General features: G+C 38.3%; 1 protein-coding gene across 6 annotated transcripts in view; it reads left to right on the top strand.

The window, feature by feature from the left end:
* Positions 1-21,263, top strand: part of NSD3 (nuclear receptor binding SET domain protein 3) — a 143,526-nt gene that overhangs the window by 82,928 nt on the left and 39,335 nt on the right. For 5 of the 6 annotated variants that reach the window (XM_066380354.1, XM_066380350.1, XM_066380352.1 and 2 more), the window contains 3 exons: positions 12,763-12,960; positions 13,423-13,596; positions 18,489-18,635. In XM_066380354.1, the coding sequence (XP_066236451.1) occupies positions 12,763-12,960; positions 13,423-13,596; positions 18,489-18,635 (519 nt within the window). The remainder of the gene's footprint in view (positions 1-12,762; positions 12,961-13,422; positions 13,597-18,488; positions 18,636-21,263) is intronic. The other variant, XM_066380356.1, reaches the window with a different exon arrangement.

Raw genomic sequence — 21,263 nt, 5'->3', positions numbered from 1 at the left:
CAGTTCGTAACATAATGAGGTAGATACTATTATTATTTTCATTTTACAGAGGGTGAAACTGAGGATTAGAGTTTAGTGCCTTGCCCAAAGTCACAAAAACAGCATATGATGAAGCTGGCATTTAAACCCAGGAGGCAGCTTGACTCCAGAAACCTTGCTGTTTACCATTGCCTCTACCACCTTAACTAAGTAGGATGGACATCATGTGTCATATATTCAAACACACACATTCTCTCTCTTTCTCTCTCTCTCTCTCACGCACACACACACAAACATACACATGCAACATTTAAGCTGTAAAAGCTATTTTGAACATATATTTTTCCCTATATAGAATATTTTATTCATCACATTTAGACTCTGCAGTAAACTTTTGAACAATTTATCAACTGGCGACCGCAGGGTCAAATTACCTGCACATAGTTTTATTTGGCCTTCAAAATGTGTTTTGAATGTGTGAACATGGATCAAGCATGTACTCCTGGTTCCTCACATTTTCTAAAATCTTGTCCCTCCAGGCATTTATGTAACCTGTCCAGTCCTGTTAAGTGCTTAAGTTTGTAATCTCTGATTCAAACTACTGATAGGAATCACCTGTAGCACAGTATTAAAATGCTCTTTGGAGGCTTCTCTCCTAACTGTGTGTTCCAGCTGAATTCTGCCAACAAAGGTTAGATATAATCTAATTTGGTGCACAGCTATTAATAAATTTAAGAAGGAAATTTACTCTAAAAACAATTAAAAAGAACAAAGTTGGAGGATTTGTACTTTCTGATTTCAAAATTCACTACAGAGTTAGCATAATTAAAACAGTGTGACACTGCCATAAAGACAGACATGTAACCCAATGGAATAGAATAGGAGTCCAGAAATAAACATTGACGTATATAGTTGAATGATTTCTTGATAAGGGTATAAAGACCGTTCAATGAGGAAAGGACAGACTTTTTAGTAAACTGCACTCTGAAAACCGATATCCACATGCAGAAGAATGAAATTAGACCCATAACTAACAACTGTGTGTAAAATAATTCAAATTGGGTCAGAGATCAAACAAAAGAGCTAAAATTATAAATCTCTTAGAAGGAAACATAAAGGAAAAGCTTTGTGACATTGGATTAGGCAGTGATTCCTGATATAACATCAAAGGCACAGGCAACAAAAGAAAAAATAAACAAATAGGACTTTATCAAATTTAAAACTGTACAGCAAACAACACTGTCAACTAAGTGAAAAAGCAACCCGCAAAGTTGGGGAGAAACTATTTGCTTGCAAATAACATCTGACAAGAAGTTAATGTTCAAAATATGTGAAGAACTCCTATAACTCAACAGAAAACACATGACCCAGTTCAAAATTAGGCAAAGAATTTGAATAGACATTTATCTAAAAAGATATACAAATGGCCTGACCAGGTAGTGGCACAGTGGATAGAGCATTGGACTAGAACGCGTAGGACCCAGGTTCAAAACCCCAAGGTCGCCAGCTTGAGCGCAGGCACCTCCGGCTTGAGCATGGACTCACCAGCTTGAGCGAGGGTCACTGGCTTGAGCATGGGATCATAGTCATGACCCCATGGTTGCTGGCTTGAGCCCAAAAGTCACTGGCTTGAAGCCCAAGGTGGCTGGCTTGAGCCCAAGGTCGCTGGCTTGAGCAAGGGCTTACTCACTCTGCTGTAGCCCTCCCAGTCAAGGCACATATGAGAAAGTAATAAATGAACAACTCAGATACCGTAATGAAGAATTGATGCTTCTCATACCTCTCCCTTCCTGTCTGTCTGTCCCTCTCTCTGACTCTTTCTCTGTCTCTGTCAAAAAAAAAAAAAAAAGATATACAAATGGCCGGTAAGCACATGAAAAGGTTCATGTTCAACATCATTCATTAATAATAGAAATCAAAACCACAGTGAGATGCCACTTCACACCTATTCAGATAGCTGTTTTCAAGAAAACAGGATATAGGCCTGACCTGTGGTGGCGCAGTGAATAAAGCGTCGACCTGGAAATGCTGAGGTCGCCGGTTCGAAACCCTGGGCTTGCCTGGTCAAGGCACATATAGGAGTTGATGCTTCCAGCTCCTCCCCCCTTCTCTTTCTCTGTCTCTCTCTCCTCTGTCTCTCTCCTCTCTAAAAATGAATAAATAAAATTAAAAAAAAAAAAAAAAAAAAGAGAAATGAAACTCTTGTGCACCGTTGGTAGGAATACAGAACAGTATAAATGCTGTGGAAAACTGTATGGCGGTTCCTCAAAATATTAAACCTCGAATTACTGTGAGATCCAGCAATTCCACTTCTGGGTATGTACCCAAAAGAACTGAAAGCATGGAATCAAACAGGTACTGTCACACCCATGTTTATTGTAGCAGTATTCACAATGGCCAGCAAGTGGAAACAGCTCAGATGTTCATCAGTGGATGAAGGGATAAATAAAATATGGAATAATAAACAATGAGTAAATAAACAATAGAATATTATTTAGCTTTAGAAAGAAATGAGCCTGACAAGACGGTGGTGCAGTAGATAGAGCATCAGACTAGGCCATGGAGGACCAGGTTTGAAACCCTGAGGTTGCCATCTTGAGTGCGGGGTCGCAGGCTTGAGCCCAAAGGTCACTGGCTTGAGCCCAGGGTCTCTGGCTTGAACATGGGTTCCCTCGGTCTGGTGTGGCTCCCCAGTCATGGCACATATGAGAAAGCAATCGATAAACAACTAAGGTGCCACAAAAAAGAATTGATGTTTCTCATCTCTCTCCCTTCCTGTGTGTCTATCCCTATCTGTCCCTTTCTCTGACTCTCTGTCTCTGTCAAAAAAAAGGAAATACTGATACATGCTACAATGTGGATGAAGTTTCAAGACACTATGCTGAATGAAATAATACAGTCATAAGGACAAATACTTCATGATTCCACTTACATGAGTTATCTAGATTACTCAAATTCATAGAGACAGAAAGTAGGACAGTTGTTAACAGGGTGAGTGGGGAGTTACTGTTTACTGGGTAGAGTTTCATATGGGATGATGAAAAAATTCTGGAGCTGGATAGTGGTGGTCTTTGTAAATAATGTGAAGGTATTTATTGTCACTGTATACTTAAAAATAGTTTTAAGCCTGACCAGGCGGTGGCGCAGTGGATGGAGTGTTAGACTGGGATGCGGAGGACACAGGTTGGAGACCCCGAGGTTGCTAGTTTGAGCACGGGCTCATCTGGTTTGAGCAAAGCTCACCAGCTTGGACCCAGGGTCGCTGGCTCGAGCAAGGGGTTGCTCAGTCTGCTGAAGGCCCACGGTCAGGGCACATATGAGAAAGCAATCAAGAACAACTAAGGTGTTGCAGCGAGAAACTGATGATTGATGCTTCTCATCTCTCTCCATTACTGCCTGTCTGACCCTATCTATCCCTCTCTCTGACTCTCTCTCTGTCCCTGTAAAAAATTAATAATTTAAAAAAATAGTTTTAAAAAACCAAAAACTAATCAAATCTTTATATAGCTAAAAATAGTTAAAATGGTAGTTCTTATGTTACATACAGGTTAGGGCAAAAGTAGGTTTACATTTCTTATGGAATCATTACTAAATAATACAAGAATAACCTCTGTGTTTTGTGTACTCACAGCTGTAAACCTACCTTTACCACAATTTGAAAAAAGACTATTACAGTTGAACTAACACAGGTTTGAACTACATGAGTCGACTTTTTTTTTTAAACGAGAGAGAGAGAGAGACAGAGGGACAGATAGGGACAGACAGACAGGAAGGAGGATGAGAAGCATCAATTCTTCATTGTAGCTCCTTAGTTGTTCATTGATTGCCTTCTCATATGTTCCTTGACCGGGGGGCTCCAGCAGAACAAGTGATCCCTTTCTCAAGCCAGTGACCTTGGGTTCAAGCTAGCGACATGGGGTCATGTCTATGATCCCATGCTCCAGCCATATGAGCCCTTGCTCAAGCCAGTGACCTCAGGTTTCGAACCTAGGTCCTCTGCAACCCAGGCTCACTCACACTCTACCCACTGCACCACAAGCTGGTCAGGCTACGTGAGTCCACTTTATGTGGGGTGTTTTCTTCAATAAAGACTGTGAATTGAGCCCTGGCTGGTTGGCTCAGCGGTAGAGCGTCGGCCTGGCGTGCGGGGGACCCGGGTTCGATTCCCGGCCAGGGCACATAGGAGAAGCGCCCATTTGCTTCTCCACCCCCACCCCCCTCCTTCCTCTCTATCTCTCTCTTCCCCTCCCGCAGCCAAGGCTCCATTGGAGCAAAGATGGCCCGGGCGCTGGGGATGGCTCTGTGGCCTCTGCCCCAGGAGCTAGAGTGGCTCTGGTCGTGGCAGAGCGAGCATCGCCCCTGGTGGGCGTGCCGGGTGGATCCCGGTCGGGCGCATGCGGGAGTCTGTCTGACTGTCTCTCCCTGTTTCCAGCTTCAAAAAAAAAAAAAAAGAAAGAAAGAAAGACTGTGAATTGAAAAAGTTTTTGGACATTTCCTTACTGCCATGAAGCAATCGTACTGGTTATACTAGGCCCGTGATGGCGAACCTTTTTATGAAAACCGCCCACTTTTTTAGCGTTGGTCAACCTGGTCCCTCCCGCCCACTAGTGGGTGTTCCAACTTTCATGGTGGGCCAATTGCGGCGCTGTTTAGTTGCTCCGCTACTGCCCACCATGAAAGCTAGAACGCCCACTAGTGGGCGGGAGGGACCAGGTTGACCAGCACTGAAAAAGTGGGCGGTTTTTATAAAAAGGTTTGCCATCACGGTACTAGACTATGATAAAGCAATCGTATTGCTGCTTTTCTGCTATCAATTCATGAATTATTTTTGTAAATAAGTAAGAATTTCTTTTTCACATTATCTTTCACTTTTTTATTGAGTCTACTGAGGTGACACTAGTTAACATAATTATACAGGTTTCAGGTGCCCAGTTCTATAACGCATCTCTATACCTTTTGTGTTCACCCCCCAAGTCAAGTTTTTGACCATGACCATTTATTTACCCTTTCTATACCCTCCTCCATGTAACCCCTCTTAGCAACCACCACACCAGTTGTCTGTGTCCATCAGGGTTGTTGGGTTGTTGTTTTTTTTGCTTTATCCCTCCACCTCCTGCACCAGCCCCACATTATCTTTTACTTTTGACATCTAGTGTTAGTAGTGCATACATATGACATGTACAACTTTTTGTATCCTGTAAGACAGCATTGATATAGGTACTGACAGACAATTCTTGTAACTTAGATGACATAAACTTATGCTATCTACAAATATAGTACAGTACTGTAAACTTACTTAATTTCTCTTCCTTTGACTTTCTTTTTTTCTTTTTTATTTTTTTTTGCATTTTTCTGAAGCTGGAAACAGGGAGAGACAGACAGACTCCCGCATGCGCCCGACTGGGATCCACCCAGCACGCCCACCAGGGGGCGATGCTCTGCCCCTCCTGGGCGTCGCCATGTTGCGACCAGAGCCACTCTAGCGCCTGGGGCAGAGGCCACAGAGCCATCCCCAGCGCCCGGGCCATCTTTGCTCCAATGGAGCCTTGGCTGCAGGAGGGGAAGAGAGAGACAGAGAGGAAGGAGGGGTTGGGGGTGGAGAAGCAAATGGGCGCTTCTCCTATGTGCCCTGGCCGGGAATCGAACCCGGGTCCTCCGCACGCTAGGCCGACGCTCTACCGCTGAGCCAACCGGCCAGGGCCCTCCTTTGACTTTCTTAACATTTTCTTTTCTCTAGCTTACTTTATTGTAAGAGTACAATAAATAATATATATTAATCCCCCAGTCAGGGCATGTACAGGAACAGCTCAATGTTCCTGCCTCTCTCTAAAAATAAATATATATATATAAACACCAACTGTTAATATTATTGGTAAGGCTTCTTCTGATCAACAATATGCTATTAGTGAAGTTTAGGGGGAATCAAGAGTTATATGCAGATTTTCAACTGGGGAGGGCTATCAGTGCCCTTAACCCTGTGTATTTTTATTTTATTTTATTTTTTTGACAGAGACAGAGAGAGTCAGATAGACAGGAAGGGAGAGAGATGAGAAGCATCAATTTTTCATTGTGGCACTTTATTTGTTCATTGATTGCTTTCTCATATGTGCCTTGACCATGGGCCTTCAGCAAACCGAGTGACCCTTTGCTCAAGCCAGCAACCTTGGGTCCAAGCTGGTGAGCTTTGCTCAAACCAGATGAGCCTGCGCTCAAGCTGGCGACCTCAGGGTCTCGAACCTGGGTCCTTCGCATCCCAATCTGATGCTCTATCCACTGCGCCACCACCTGGTTAGACTATTTTTAATTATTTTTAAGTTGCTTTTTGTGTATTATCAAGTGAAACTAATTTGGCACACTTCTAACATTAGGAGTGAAAACTCATATTTTTTTTCTTTTAATTTTTAAAATTATTAATTTAAAAATTATTTTAAAAATTAAATAATTTTAATAGTATACTACAGTACTATAAACTTAATTTCTCTTCCTTTGCCTTTCTTAACATTTTCATCTCTCTCCCTTCCTGTCTGACTCTCTCTCTGTCTCTGTCAAAAAAATAAAATAAAATAAAATAAAAATACACAGGATTAAGGGCACTGATAGCCCTCCCCAGTTGAAAATCTGCATATAACTTTTTTTAAAAATTATTTTTATTTATACATTTTAGAGAAGGGAGACAGAGAGAGAGAGAGAGAGAGAGAGAGAGAAGGGGGGAGGAGCAGGAAGCATCAACTCCCATATGTGCCTTGACCAGGCAAGCCTGGGGTTTTTGAACCAGCGACCTCAGCATTCCAGGTCACTGTTTAATCCACTGTGCCACAACAGGTCAGGCTGCATATAACTCTTGATTCCCCCTAAACTTCACTAATAGCCTATTGTTGATCAGAAGAAGCCTTACCAATAATATTAACAGTTGGTGTTTATATATGTTATATATATATTATATATTTATTTTTAGAGGCAGGAACATTGAGCTGCTCCTGTACGTGCCCTGATTGGGGATTAATATATATTATTTATTTTACTCTTATAATAAAGTAAGCTGAGAAAAGAAAATGTTAAAGTCAAAGGAAGAGAAATTAAGTAAGTTTATAGTACTGTACTGTATTTGTAGATAGCATAAGTTTATGTCGTCTAAGTTATACACTGTCAGTACCTATATCAGTGCTGTCTTACAGGATACAAAAAGTTGTACATGTTATATATATGCACTACTAACACTAGACGTCAAAAGGTGAGAGGAAGGGAGATAGTGAGACAGAGTCCTACATGCACTTCAACTGGGATTTACCCAGCAACTCCTGTCTGGGGCCAATGCTTGAATCAACCAAGCTATCTTCAGTGCCTGAGGCCGATGGTGGGACCACCCAAGCTATACTCAGAGCTCAGGACCAACCAATCAAGCCACTGGCTGCAAGAGGGGAAGAGGGAAAGAAGGAGGAGAGAGAAGAGGAGAGAAGCAAATGATTGCTTCTCTTGGTGTGCCCTGACCGAGAATTGAACCTGAGACATCCATATGCCAGGCTAATGCTCTATCCACTGAGTAAACCAACCAAAGCCAAGAATTTAGATTCTTTTTATTTTTTATTTTTCTTAAACGAGAAGTGGGGAGGTAGAGAGACAGACTCCCACATGTCCCCCGACTGGGATCCATCCAGCAAACCCCCTACTGGGTGGTGCTCTTCCCATCTGGTGCCTTTGCTCTGTTGCTTGGCAACTGAGCTATTTTAGCGCCTGAAGTGAGGCCATGGAGCCTTCCTCAGTGCCTGGGGCCAGCTTGCTCTAACTGTGCCATGGCTGCAGGAGTGGGAGAGAGAGAGAGAAAGAGAACGAGAGAAAGAGAGAGAGAGAGAAGGAAGAGCAGGAGGGGTGAAGAAGCAGATGGTCACCTCTCCTGTGTGCCCTGACTGGGAATTGAACCTGGGATATCCATATGCTAGGCCAGCGCTCTACCACTAAGCCAACGGGCCAGGGCCAGATTCTTTAAACCATTGTTTAAGATTTCTTAGGAAGTTTTCTTTTGTTATCAAAAGGTAAACACTTTACATGTAAAAAGTATTACAGGTTACATGTCTAGTAAGTTCTTATACTACCACTTTCTATTGTTTTAGACAAATGTGATTCCTGGGAAGAATGCATTTTTGTTTTCTCTTTTTAATAAAAGGTGTAACAAATTTATTATTTATTCTAAATGAAGACTCTGGTCTAGTACAAAGGGGGAGGGTATTGGAAGCATTCACATGCGGGAGCTCTATCTATGTCTTAAAGGGGTTTGATAGTTCACCTCTCTATTAATGTAACAGTATTACTAGTTGTAACAATTTTCTTTTAAAAAAATTATTATTTGTTAATATTTAGAGATAAAGGAAGGGGGGAAGAGAGAGAAAGAGACAGGAACGTTGATCTGTTCCTGTATGTGCCCTGACTGGGAACCAAACTGGAAACCTCTGTGCTTTGGGACAACACTATCTAACCAACTGAGCCAGGGCACAATTTTCATTTCTATTGAACTTATTTTGATCAATTTGCAAGTGGAAACCTATTTTATTTTTACATAGAACAGTTTATGCATTAGGCAAAGCTGTTAATCTTTAAAATATCTTTCAAACCTCTTAATCTTTAAAATAATTTTTTTAATTCTAAAAGTTATTTTAAAAACAATACTATTGCTTTTATACATATATCTACATACATGGTAAAATATAATTTGAAATTATATATAAGCAACAGGACAACAAAACTCACTACTGAACTTTATTTCTACAACAAAATCAGTAAAAAAAAATTTAACATCACAGTTATAAGTACTAATTTTGAAGAATTTTTATAATTCAGCCAACTTATAAAGGTTAGGTACTTCCAAAACCAAATATAACTTCCTGTAGAAAGTCGCAAGCACATCATCCTAATAAAAAAGGCAAAAATACTACAGCTAGATGTTTTAAACTGAAAAACCAAGGACGAAGAGAAAATATTAAAACTACCTACAGAAGACCATTACCTTCAAAGAATAACAAAACAAATAAATAATAAAAGTATTGTTATAATTTAAAGTCTTTGATTACAGCTAAACATTATTGACTTGTGAATCATCTGTTCATGGGTCTTGTCTCTTTCTGTGTTGCAATGTTATTTGTCAGTATTTTAAATTTTTATTTAATTACACAGGTAATACATAAATATAATGTTATGAAACATTATCATTGTAGCTCAAGCTGAAGTCCCCCTTGATCATCACTCTTAATACTAGGCCCCTATTTAATTGTAGCCCTCACCAGAGGTAACATTGTTATCATTTTGGTGTGTAGCCCTGTAAACCTTTTCCTGTGTGTACATGCATGTGTGTAATGTGTGTAACATTGTTATGTTGTTATAGTAAAAATGTATTACTGGTATATGGTTCTGCTGATTATTTTCACTGTTTGTCTTTTAGCTTTCTTTTATGTCAATACAAATATATTGCTCACAAAAATTGGGGGATATTTTATAGCTTCATATTTGTTTTGAAATATCTTCCCATTTTTGTGAGTCTGTATTTAATTGCTGCATAGTACTTCATAGTACAGATATTTATTTAACTATTCCCGTATTGAAAGACGTTTGAGTTGCTTTCAGTTGTTTGCAGTTACGAACAGTGCTTCAATCAACATACTTTTATATATACAAGTTTATCCTAATGTAGAGAGCACGAAGTAGAATTTCTAGGCCTCAAAAAGTGAATGTACTATTTTTAAAAAATGGGATACTGCCAAACCTGACTGGGTGGTTCAGTGGATAAAATGTCACAGTGCACTGAGGTGGCAGGTTCGGTACCTGGTCAGGGCACACAATCAATGAGTGGGCGACTATGTCAGACAACTAAGTGGAACGAGTTGATGCTTCTCTTTTTCTCTCTCTCCTCTTTCTACCTCTTTCCCTTCCTTCTCCTCTCTCTTCCTCCCCTCCCCCTCCTTCCCCTCTCTTCTTTCTTCTCTCTCTCTCTTTCTTTCTCTCTCTGAAATCAATGGAAAAAATTGTTTTCTTCAAAGTTAGTTCCTTCCAGTTTAAACTCCTACCAGCAGTATATAAGAGTACTTTTTTCCTTGTACCCTGATCAATAATTGGTATTATTAAGCTTTTAAAGTTTTTTCCTATTGATGAATTTTTCAAATGTTGCTTGTGGTTTTAACTAGCATTTATCTGATTACTGGTGAAGGTGAGGATTGTTTTCATGTTTATTGTCTGTCTTTCTGCTTTCTGTAAATTGTTTCCTTTTGCTCACTTTTATTGGGCTTTTTTGTTTCTATTTTGATTGATAGTTCTTTATAAGTCTTGTTTAGCTGTCTCTGCTTATATATGCTGCATATATTTTTACTATATTTGAACTCTTTATATAAGAAAACAATCTTTTGTTTTCTTTGTTGGGTATACTTTTTCACATCTGTTTGTCTCTTGTTTCTTCTTTTTTCTATTCTAATAGACATTATTTAATATTCCTTTAAATATTTGGCATATTGACCAGTAGAGCCATCTGGGCTTAAAGTTTTCTTTGTTGGAAGGTTTTTTGTTGTTGCTGTTTTTTAGATTTTATGTATTCATTTTTAGAGAGAGAGAGAATTGGGGGAGGAGCAGGAAGCATCAACTTCCATCTGTGCCTTGACCGAGCGAGCCTGAGGTTTCGAACTGACAACCTCAGTGTTCCCGGGTCTGTTTTACCCACTGTGCCACCACAGGTCAGGCTGTTGGAAGGTTTTTAATTACAGTTTTCGTTTCTTTAGTAGTTTACATAACTAATCATATTTTCTATTTGTTTTTGTGCCAGTATTGGTAAGTTCTGTTTTTCCAAGAATCTGTTTATCTAAATTTTCAAATTTATTGGCAAAAATGTAATCTCCACTTATTTTTTTAATTTTGTAGGATTTGTAATGATGTATCACTTTTTAAAATTTCTGATACTGTTATTATGTATTGATGCTTTTTAAATTAGTCACTCTTATCAGGGATATGTTTTATTTATCTTTTTCAAAGACTCAACTTTTGTTTTTCTTTTTTTTTTTTTGTCAGAGAGAGAAAGTCAGAGAGAGGGATAGATAGGGACAGACAGGAATGGAGAGAGATGAGAAGCATCAATCATCAGTTTTTTGTTTGCAACACCTTAGTTGTTCATTGATTGCTTTCTCATATGTGCCTTGACCGTGGTCCTTCAACAAACGGAATAACCCCTCGCTCATGCCAGTGACCTTGGGTTCAGGCTGGTGAGCTTTGCTTAAACCAGATGAGCCCACGCTCAAGCTGGCAACCTCGAGGTCTCAAACCTGGGTCCTCCACATCCCAGTCCGACGCTCTATCCACTGCACCACCGCCTGGTCAGGCAACTTTTGTTTTTCTTAATCCTTCCCAATGTATATTAATTTCACTTCATTTTGAAGTGTTTTTTCACTGGGTATAGAATTCTGGCTTGGTACCAGTTTTCTTTCAGCCCTTTGAAAATAGCATCCCATTGTATTCTGGTTTCGGTTTTCTCTTTCAGTCAGCTTCTAGTGTTACTGTTGTTTCTTTGAAGGTAATTGTCTTTCCTATGGGTAATTTTATATAGAGCAACCAGTGACTGGGTGGCTGCCTTTTTTTTTTTTTTTTTTTTTTTCTTCAGAGAGAGAGAGGGCTAGACAGGGACAGACAGACAGGAACGGAGAGAGATGAGAAGCATCAGTCATTAGTTTTTCATTGCGCGTTGCAACACCTTAGTTGTTCATTGATTGCTTTCTCATATGTGCCTTGACTGCGGACCTTCAGCAGACCGAGTAACCCCTTGCTGAGCCAGCAACCTTGGGTTCAAGCTGGTGGGCTTTTTGCTCAAACCAGATGAGCCCGCACTCAATCTGGCGACCTCGGGGTCTCGAACCTGGGTCCTCTGCATCCCAGTCCAATGCTCTATCCACTGCACCACCCCCTGGGCAGGCCCTGTGGGTAATTTTAATATTTTCTCTTCATCTTTTTGTGAAATTTGAATTAGATAACTAGCTGTAATTTCCTTTGTTTTTAATTGGAATTATGAGTTTTCATCTTATTCCTGTTTTACATATGGAAATTTTAAGTGATTATCTGGTAGAATAGGTTCTTTTCTTTGGTAGTTTCTTTTGTTCTGTGTTGGGAAGATGACACTCTCAGCTCTTTGGTGTTGAAAAATTCTGTTCTGGGTTTTCTATGGAAATAATTTTGGTGTAGAATGAGAAGTGGAGATCTAAATTATTTTTAACACTACATTTCCAAATTATCATAGCAAATCAATCATTTTAACAAAATTTACAGAATAACTTGTTTTTTAACATGAAGAGAGTCAGAGAGAAGGACAGATAGAAACAGACAGGAAGGGAAGGAGATGAGAAGCATCAGTTCTTCATTGCGGCTCCTTAGTTGTTCATTGATTGCTTTCTTGTATGTGCCTTGATTGGGGGCACAGCAGAGTGAGTGACCCCTGCACTCAAGCCAGCAGTTTTGAGCCCAAGCCAGCGAACTTTGGGCTCCAGTCAGAGACCACGGGGTCTTGTCTATGATCCTATGCTCAAGCCACCAACCCTGTGCTCAAGCTGGATGAGCCCACACTCAAGCCGGCGACCTCAGGGTTTTGAACCTGGGTCTTCCACGTCCCAGTCCAGCGCTCTATTCACTGAGCCACGGCCTGGTCAAGCTCAATAATATTTTAATGTAACTTTATTTTCAATTGTGATGCCAGTGGCTGCTTCTGTTTAAAAGAAATATGCTTTAATTGGCTTTTTTAAAATCTTGTGTTCTTCACCAATTTTTCAGGAAAGCATCCATGTTTTTCATGTAAGGTGTCTGGTGCAGATGTGAAGCGTTGCTCTGTTGGTGCTTGTGGGAAATTTTATCATGAAGCCTGTGTCCGCAAATTCCCCACTGCCATCTTTGAATCAAAAGGATTCCGTTGTCCCCAGCACTGCTGCTCTGCCTGCTCTATGGAGAAAGATATCCACAAAGCGAGTAAAGGTAAAGCAGATCGAAGGAAGGGGACGACTTTTTTTTTTAAGTTCAGTAACAAATAATAAGGATATCATAAAGAACAGCTGACATTCTTCATCTGCTTATCTGTAGATATACGAGCTCAGCCATAATAGATAGCATAATAAGTAGAGATTAGATTCTAATTCAGACCATGAGAAGAAAATTCCATATTTCAAACTAACCCTTGAAAATTTCTTAAATAGGTGCTATATTGTAGACCACCATCTCTCCAGCATTGGAGTAGACAAATTTTTCCTTGATCTCTAGATGGATGCTGCATATAAGGGCCGTATTGTGTAGGAATGACAGAGCCAAACCAGTGAGGAAAAGTATTTTTATCTTACTATAGTCAGCATCACATGGGAATCCAAAGGAACCCAACTCCAAAAATTTCATTTGCTCTATCCAGCTGATGCCTTATTTCCTTTCTGACTCGTTTTTAAACAGGTCGCATGATGAGGTGTTTGAGGTGTCCTGTTGCCTATCACTCTGGAGATGCTTGTGTTGCTGCTGGAAGCATATTTGTGTCCTCCTACATTCTCATCTGTAGTAATCATTCCAAACGGAGCAGCAATTCATCTTCAACTGTAAATGTAGGCTTTTGTTTCGTTTGTGCAAGAGGTGAGTGCTAGTCCTTTCTCTATTTCTTTTTGAGTTCATTGGCATATTTCCCATTAAAATAGAGTTTCAGTAATATCCCTGAGAGAAATTAACACTCCGTAACTAGTCCCTTATATAACATTAGACGTTCAAAAATATTAAAAGAATATTAATTCTTCTATAAATTAAGCTAAAGTCTGCATTTTTTAATAGTTTAGAATTTTACACATAAGTTTTTAGCATTTCTACTTGGAGCATCAAAAAATTAATCTTTTTCTTTCTGCAAACAATTCTTCTGTTTGAAGTAGACTCTTCCCGTGTCATATTCTCCAATCCAGAGCTTGCAAGTGATTGAGATTTCACTTGGAAGGGAAAACAAACACATTTATTTTTTAATTGTTTATGTTGTATTTTGTTACGTTTTGCTCTGGCATTCAGGAAGGCCTGATGGGATACAGCCAAGTCAACATGGGTGGTGGGTTAGTTAAGAGCGTGATGCAGGCTGTTGATATTTAGGTATAACAAGAGATTGATCAACTAAAACAATATTGTCCTGAGTGGGTCAGTGAACTTGAGTTTGTGGTAAATATAAAATAGAATGTCTTTAGTTGATTATAATACAGAATGTACATCTTTACAGAGTATATCTACTGTATTATAATAAAACAATTTTTAGTATTTAATAAGAACTTTAGGAACCAACTAATATCCCCAAATGCAGTTTATATATATATATATATATATAAATATATATATATATATATATGCATGCTAAGTTTTCTAAACTTCCCTTAGTGTGAAATAATTGAAAAGACTACAATATGTCAGGCTTGTTAGATTATATTGAGACTGTACTGAAGATGAGGATTTTGTTTTTTGCTTTAGGAGACAGTTCTTTAATTTAATGAAGGTACCATAAAGTATTTTTTAATAGAATTTAGGTAATGTGATGGATGTTGAGTTGTTTTGCTTTTGTAGCTCTCATTTTAAAAATAGTAAGTGAGCAGTAAAAGGTTAAATAAATGGTAGACCTTTTTGTAGCAGCCATCTGGATCCATTGTGTATACTGCTTTCGATATGCCAGAATTTTATAAGGACTTGGGGCTGTCTGCTATTAGAAGGGAGGCATTGTGTCTTTCTTTAGAAGAGCAATTAAACCATTGTATCCTGCTCTGAAACCTGGCTGAAACATAGAGAAGTAGGTCTGAAATGTTTCATGCTACATTGTAACAGGTGACTAGAAGGAATCAAATAGTCAAAAGAAATAAAGTTACCACTAGTGTCTTTTCTATCTCCCCATCCCTAAAAAAAGTAATGATAGGATGGAAATACTGACTTATCCAATTGAGTGGCTAGCTTTAGACCTTTAAACAGATGAGTGCCAATGAGAACATGAAGTCTCTATCACTTTGTTAGTATTTTATTCTACCATTCTAGGCACTTACTTTTACTAGGGCTTGTATGCATTTGTGTTTGCGCGTGTGTAAGTATACTGAGCCAACATTTTAAATAATCAAGTTTTTAACTATGTCGACTCACTATAGAGGACGTTCTGAGTCAAGTACCATCAGAATATTAACTGATTTTTTCTTTGGCTCTATTTCATTCAATAATCGGGGAAACTTTTTTTTTTTTTTTTTTTTTTTTTTTACAGAGACAGAGAGAGAGTCAGAGAGAGGGATAGACAGGGACAGACAGTCAGGAACGGAGAGAGATGAGAAGCATCAATCATTAGTTTTTCGTTGCGACACCTTAGTTGTTCATTGATTGCTTTCTCATATGTGCCTTGACTGTGGGCCTTCAGCAGACTGAGTAACCCCCTTGCTCAAGCCAGCAACCTTGGGTCCAAGCTGGTGAGCTTTGCTCAAACCAGATGAGCCCATGCTCAAGCCGGCGACCTCGGGGTCTCAAACCTGGGTCCTCCGCATCCCAGTCCAACACTCTATCCACTGCACCACCGCCTGGTCAGGCAATCGAGGAAACTTTTAAAACAGGTATTTTCTATTTAAGACTGGTAGAAAATAGCCCATTGTCAAAGAACCTAGTTTTGTAGAAAATCTAGCCATTTTGTTAAGTTGAATTTATATGCCTTGATTAAAACCTTGAGATAATGGAAATGAGGGTAAAACCCGTGTTTTAACAGTAGGATCTATATTTATATTTATCATTTGGCAGTTATTCTAAAGATTTACCATATTTAAATGCCTATTTAAGCAGGATTATTTAATTCTCAAATATTTTAAGTGAAGCTTTGTCCAGCAAACAGAACTTTCATTTTCCTTTCCAGAATTTTATAGAAACTTATTCTAAATAGAGCAGATGTTGGGATTTGAGAAGGCTTAAAAGTTTTTCAGTTATAAATTATATCTGTCCTTTATTCATTATTTATATGTGTGTCTCTCTTTTATTTCTAAGAGACCTAATTATAATAAAGCCACACATTAAAAGAAATACTTTAATCATTTATGTTTTGGTATTAGAAAATCCAGCTTGTTTTGTTTTTGCTTCTTGCCTCATATAGTTTTTCCCTCCTCTGAGAGGATTTTTCTTAGCTTTTTGTTACTGCTTTTTAAAATCATTAAGTTAATCCTGCCTGACCTGTGTTGGCGCAGTGGATAAAGCTTCAACCTAGGTTGCTGAGGTCGCTGGTTCAAAGGTCCGGGCTTGCCTGGTCAAGGCACACATGGGAGTTGATGCTTCCTGCTCCTCCCTCCTTCTCTCTCTCTTCTCTATAAAATCAATAAAAAGGCAAAAGCAATATATATAAAAAATAAAATCATTAATTCCTAAGGACTTAGCTATCTAGAATTTTTTTTTTAATGTTTCAAGGGTTAGAGAAACATTGCTGCTCCTTTGCCCTCCCTGTGGTGCCACAGGAAATGTTCAGTCCTAATTCAGTGTAGTGTACAGGAATGGGCAAAAGTAGGTTTACATAATACAACAGACAATAATTAAGAAATAATATTACAGGAGTAAACTGTGTGTTTTGCATATCCACAACTGTAAACCCAGTTTTGCTCAGCCCTGTATATTATTTAGCATCTGTCATCTGGAACCTGATGTAAAATAATAGCTAACATCTGTGTCCTTTTTTGTAATGGTAATTTTATTTTTTATTTTATTTTATTTTTTTGACAGAGAGTCAGAGAGAAGGACAGATAGAGACAGACAGACAAGAAGGGAGAGAGATGAGAAGCATCAATTCTTTGTTGCAGCCCCTTAGTTGTTCATTGATTGCTTTCTCACATGTGCCTTAACTGGGGGCTCCAGCAGAGCGAGTGACCCCTTGCTCAAGCTAGTGACCTTGGGCTCAAGTCAGTGAGTGACCTTGGGCTTCAAACCAGTGACCATAGGGTCATGTCTATGATTCCATGCTCAAGCCAGTGAGCCCCACGCTCAAGCTGGTGAGCCCATGCTTAAGATGGATGAGCCCACACTCAAACCAGTGACCTTAGGGTTTCGAACCTGGGTCCTCTGCCTCCCAGTCCTATGCTGTATCCACTGCACCACTGCCTGGTCAGGCTGTAATGGTAGTTTTAAATGGAGAAGTTAGATTGGGTTTTCTTTTTATTTTTATAATAATAGCGATTTATTCATCTGTAAATCAAACTCTGCTAGGTACTATCAGAATGAATTGTCACCATTGCCCTAGAATGTTATTTGCCCATTTAATGTGGATGAGAACAGTGAAGCCCAGATGAACTAAGTCACCTGGAGGTAGTACATGTTGTTAAATAGAGACCAGCCTGTGTACCTGCTCTTTCTTATGTCAGACGCGTGTTTTTCATACTACACCACTTCTCTCTATTAAATGTATGAAATTCATTTGACATTATTTGGATTTTATTTAAAGATTCTTATATTATTACCAGTTAGCAATTTTTAGTTTCATTCTGTCACTTAGATCAGAGATATTTCTCAAGTCTGTCTCAGTGTAGGGTAGCACCAAGTGAAGACGACACCCATAGAAAAAAGTAAAGGGTACATTTTTCTCTAAACACAAAATTTTTTCCTTTCTTCAACATGACCTCTATGAAACTGCTGTCCTGATTTGTATTAGAAAGTCCTAGATCATTATAAATTGACCAGTAACCAAACAGAAAATGTCCCTGGTCTCACAGGTCCCTGGGTTTAGGAGTGGCCTGTAGCTATGTTGTAAACTTAACTAGGGGCGGGGGAATGGTAGGGAGAGAAGTGGGTGTCACACGTGAGTGAGTTAGAGCAGATCTTATGTTTTCCTCCAAATAGGATAGCTGTATTGGTAGGTCAAAAGGACTGTTTTTTATGTTGGTTTTTTCTGCCATAAAAAATTTTTATGCTTTTGTATTTCCTCAATAAACTTCAACAAATAATGGCCCCCTTAAAATCGTGTACTATATTGATAGAGAAAATCATCATCTGGCAGAGAAAGCTAAAATCTACTTGAGAGTATCTATAGATATGAATAGAGAAACTCAGTCCTTCCTTTAACAACTGCTACTTGGTACATTGAAGATAGATCCATGTCTACAATGTTATGTAAATACTTCTTAGTTCTAACAGTTAAGTGATAGGTTATTTTTGTTCTCTGGATTTTCATCGTAGTACTTCTAAAAATTAAGGAATATGGCTTTATTTTCCATATGGAGTTTTCCGTATGAGGTTAGATGCAGTTACATCTTCAAATTAATTTAGGGATTTCTTCTGGGCTTATGTGTCTATATATAGGGCATATCGGATAAGGCGTTGAGCTGCTTAAACTCCCTTTAATAACTAGAAAGCCTTTTTCTGTCAGATTTTTCTTTTTCTTCATACTTTCTTTTTTCCTCCGAACTTTAAGCACAGCTACATAATAGGTGTTGGTTTATTTTCTCTCCTCATGGAATCATGGGTAGTTTCATTGCAGCTCCTCTCTTTCTGTTTGTTTCGTATAGGGCTAATAGTTCAGGATCATTCAGACCCCATGTTCAGTTCATATGCCTATAAGTCCCACTACCTACTGAATGAATCAAATCGTGCAGAGTTGATGAAATTACCTATGATTCCTTCTTCGTCAGCTTCCAAAAAGAAATGTGAGAAAGGTAATAATCAAAATAGTTTATCTCTTGCTTTTATTTTTGCATTTTCTTTTTTTTTTTTAAATGAAGCGGGGGGGAAATGTATGCCTGTCAAGCACCCTGTTGCTTTTGGTAAATTCTACCTTGGTGGTTGTGACTGTCGTCATATGGCTGAAAATGATTAAAAAGGGCTTAAAATAATTCCATTTATACAAATTTTTACTTTTCTCCTTGAATAAATTTTCATACATTCCATATGTCTACGGGTTATTAAAATTGAAAGACTAGGATTTTGCTTAATATAGAGGAATATTCTAAGGGCTCTCTCTCTTTTGTCTGATGGTGGAACTAACCAACTTTTCATGTGAGAATAGAAGAGACACAATATAATTTGTTACTAACTTTCAACTAAATAGCAACATAGGGAAACGAAGATATTGATTCTTAAAGCTTTGATTTTAGAATACATTCTATCATTTTGTTTCTTGAACGTTTTTTGTTAAGATGCTGTTAAAACTATTTGCCCTTCTTACTTGGTGGGCCGCAGGTGAGGAGACCCCAAACACTGGATATTGAAAGGCAGCTGAGCTGAAGAATTGCTTATGGATAATTTATCCACAGAGAATCAGGAGCTAAATATATATTTATATTCTCCCAGTTAATTTAGTCCATGGAAGAAAATCTTATCTTGTGTTTAGCTTTACATAGTGTACTTATAATAAAGGTAAAAAGTAGTTTAACAGTAATGCTATTTGGGAAGATATTATCTCAGGGGGTAAATAAATAACCAGGAGGGCGAAAGTGAAAGCCTTTCCTATGTACATTCCCATTATGTCTGGGGGCCAGATCCAGATTCCTTAAAGAAAAATTAATGTGTACCTAATATACTGGGTACATTGGAAATGGGCCTTTAAAAAACTTCTTCTGTGTTGCCTGCTTGATGTATCTTTGTTCTTTGTCAGAATTCTTAAGTGGCAACCCATGACTAAAAAGAAAGTATAACTAAGCAAGCTGATTAGAACCTGGAACAGTAGGCTGGAGTGGTATTAGGTTTTTTGTTTTCTATTGAAGTCACAGTATGTCACCTTACTGGTGACACCACCTACCTCCAAAACAAAGATGGGCATAGATCTAACTCCATAATGCAGTTAACCCGAGGCATTTTAGGAAATGCCTTATTTTCCTGCTGGTGCCTTTAAAATTAAATTAAATTAATTGTTGCTGACTTTATTTGCAGTACTCAGTATTGACCTTGACATAAATTGAAATTATTTTGAGCCCTCTGTTTGCTTAGCTTGAACCATATCTTCTCTTGCATCCTAAAGCAGTTTTCTTGCATAGTACCAAGGTGGATTATTCCTTTTTTTAATTTTTCTATTTCCCTTGTGTATTTTTTTTTGTCAAAAAACCATAATTTTCACTGATGATTCTCCGTCTGTATTTCCTCTGAAATAAGACTTAAAATTTAGGACTACTCCACAATGTTAAAAGTGGCCAGCCTGACTCTTCCACGTCAGCTCTAACAACCACATGCCCTCTAAAAGCTATCACAGTGGCTGCTCTCCGTTGGTCGTTTCTTTCCGTTGGAGAAAATGGATTACCCCATTTTAGTTTAAACTTACAGAAGAATTCCTTACCTAGGCGAAGAGCACTCAGACAGCTCATCTTAGGTTGGAGAATTGCAACCGTTAATCTATATTGAGATTTGCAGACAAAGGAAAAAAAATCCTAATGATTGAAGTCAAAGCTTTTAAGCAGAGGAAATATAGTAATTTAATTCATCACTGACTATACACTGCTCACAAAAATTAGGGGATATTTTATTACTTTATATACATTTTGAAATATCCCCTAATTTTTGTGAACAGTATATATGGATTTTCTTTTTGTGTTTTTGTTTTTGTTAATCAAAACAAAGTTAGGAGTTTGAAAATCTGCAATAAGACAAGATTTTCTGGAAAATTGATTAGCAAACCCTCAAAAGGTTGGAGCATATGATTCTATAAAGTTGTATAGAGGGCTCCTAACCTTTAGCTTATGAGACTTTAAATCTTAGTGTACCTGTGGTTATAGACCTGATTTTCCAATGGGAAGATATGTTGTGTTTTTGTTTGTTCGTTTGTTTTCTGTGTTGTTGGTGTTTTTGTTTGGGGTTTTTTTGCAGTACATGTCTTTTATCATATTTCATTCAGTGGTTAACGTCCATCTCTGTCACTTGTTGAAATACCTATTAGAAATACCTCTTTGCATTTAGTAATATTTTGTTTTGTTTGCCACACTTGTTTTTGGTCTTAATCCAGAGATCATTTTATGTATTTAAAAGAAGATTTTGCTAGGGAAGTTGGAGGGAGCTTCTTGTGTGTGGTACTTCATTGATATTTACTTAATTTTATGCTATAAAGCAGTGGTTCTCAATATGAGGTCTGTAAAGACTTATGTAAACAGATTTTTTGAACTATGCTTAATATTTAAGAAAATCTAACAAAATTACACATTTATGCCTTTTAAGGTTACAGGGGTTTCTTTATATTTGATGATGATTTAAACACTTCAGTGTGATAATGCTAGTTTTGTTACTGGCTTCAGAAGCTCTGATTGGCAGTTACATATTTCTTTGGTTAATAAAAACAGGAAAAATGTTACTCTTAAAAT

Source organism: Saccopteryx leptura, chromosome 4 (genome assembly GCF_036850995.1).
Source record: "Saccopteryx leptura isolate mSacLep1 chromosome 4, mSacLep1_pri_phased_curated, whole genome shotgun sequence".
NCBI lineage: Eukaryota > Metazoa > Chordata > Mammalia > Chiroptera > Emballonuridae > Saccopteryx > Saccopteryx leptura.
This window is presented reverse-complemented; position numbering and strand designations above follow the sequence as displayed.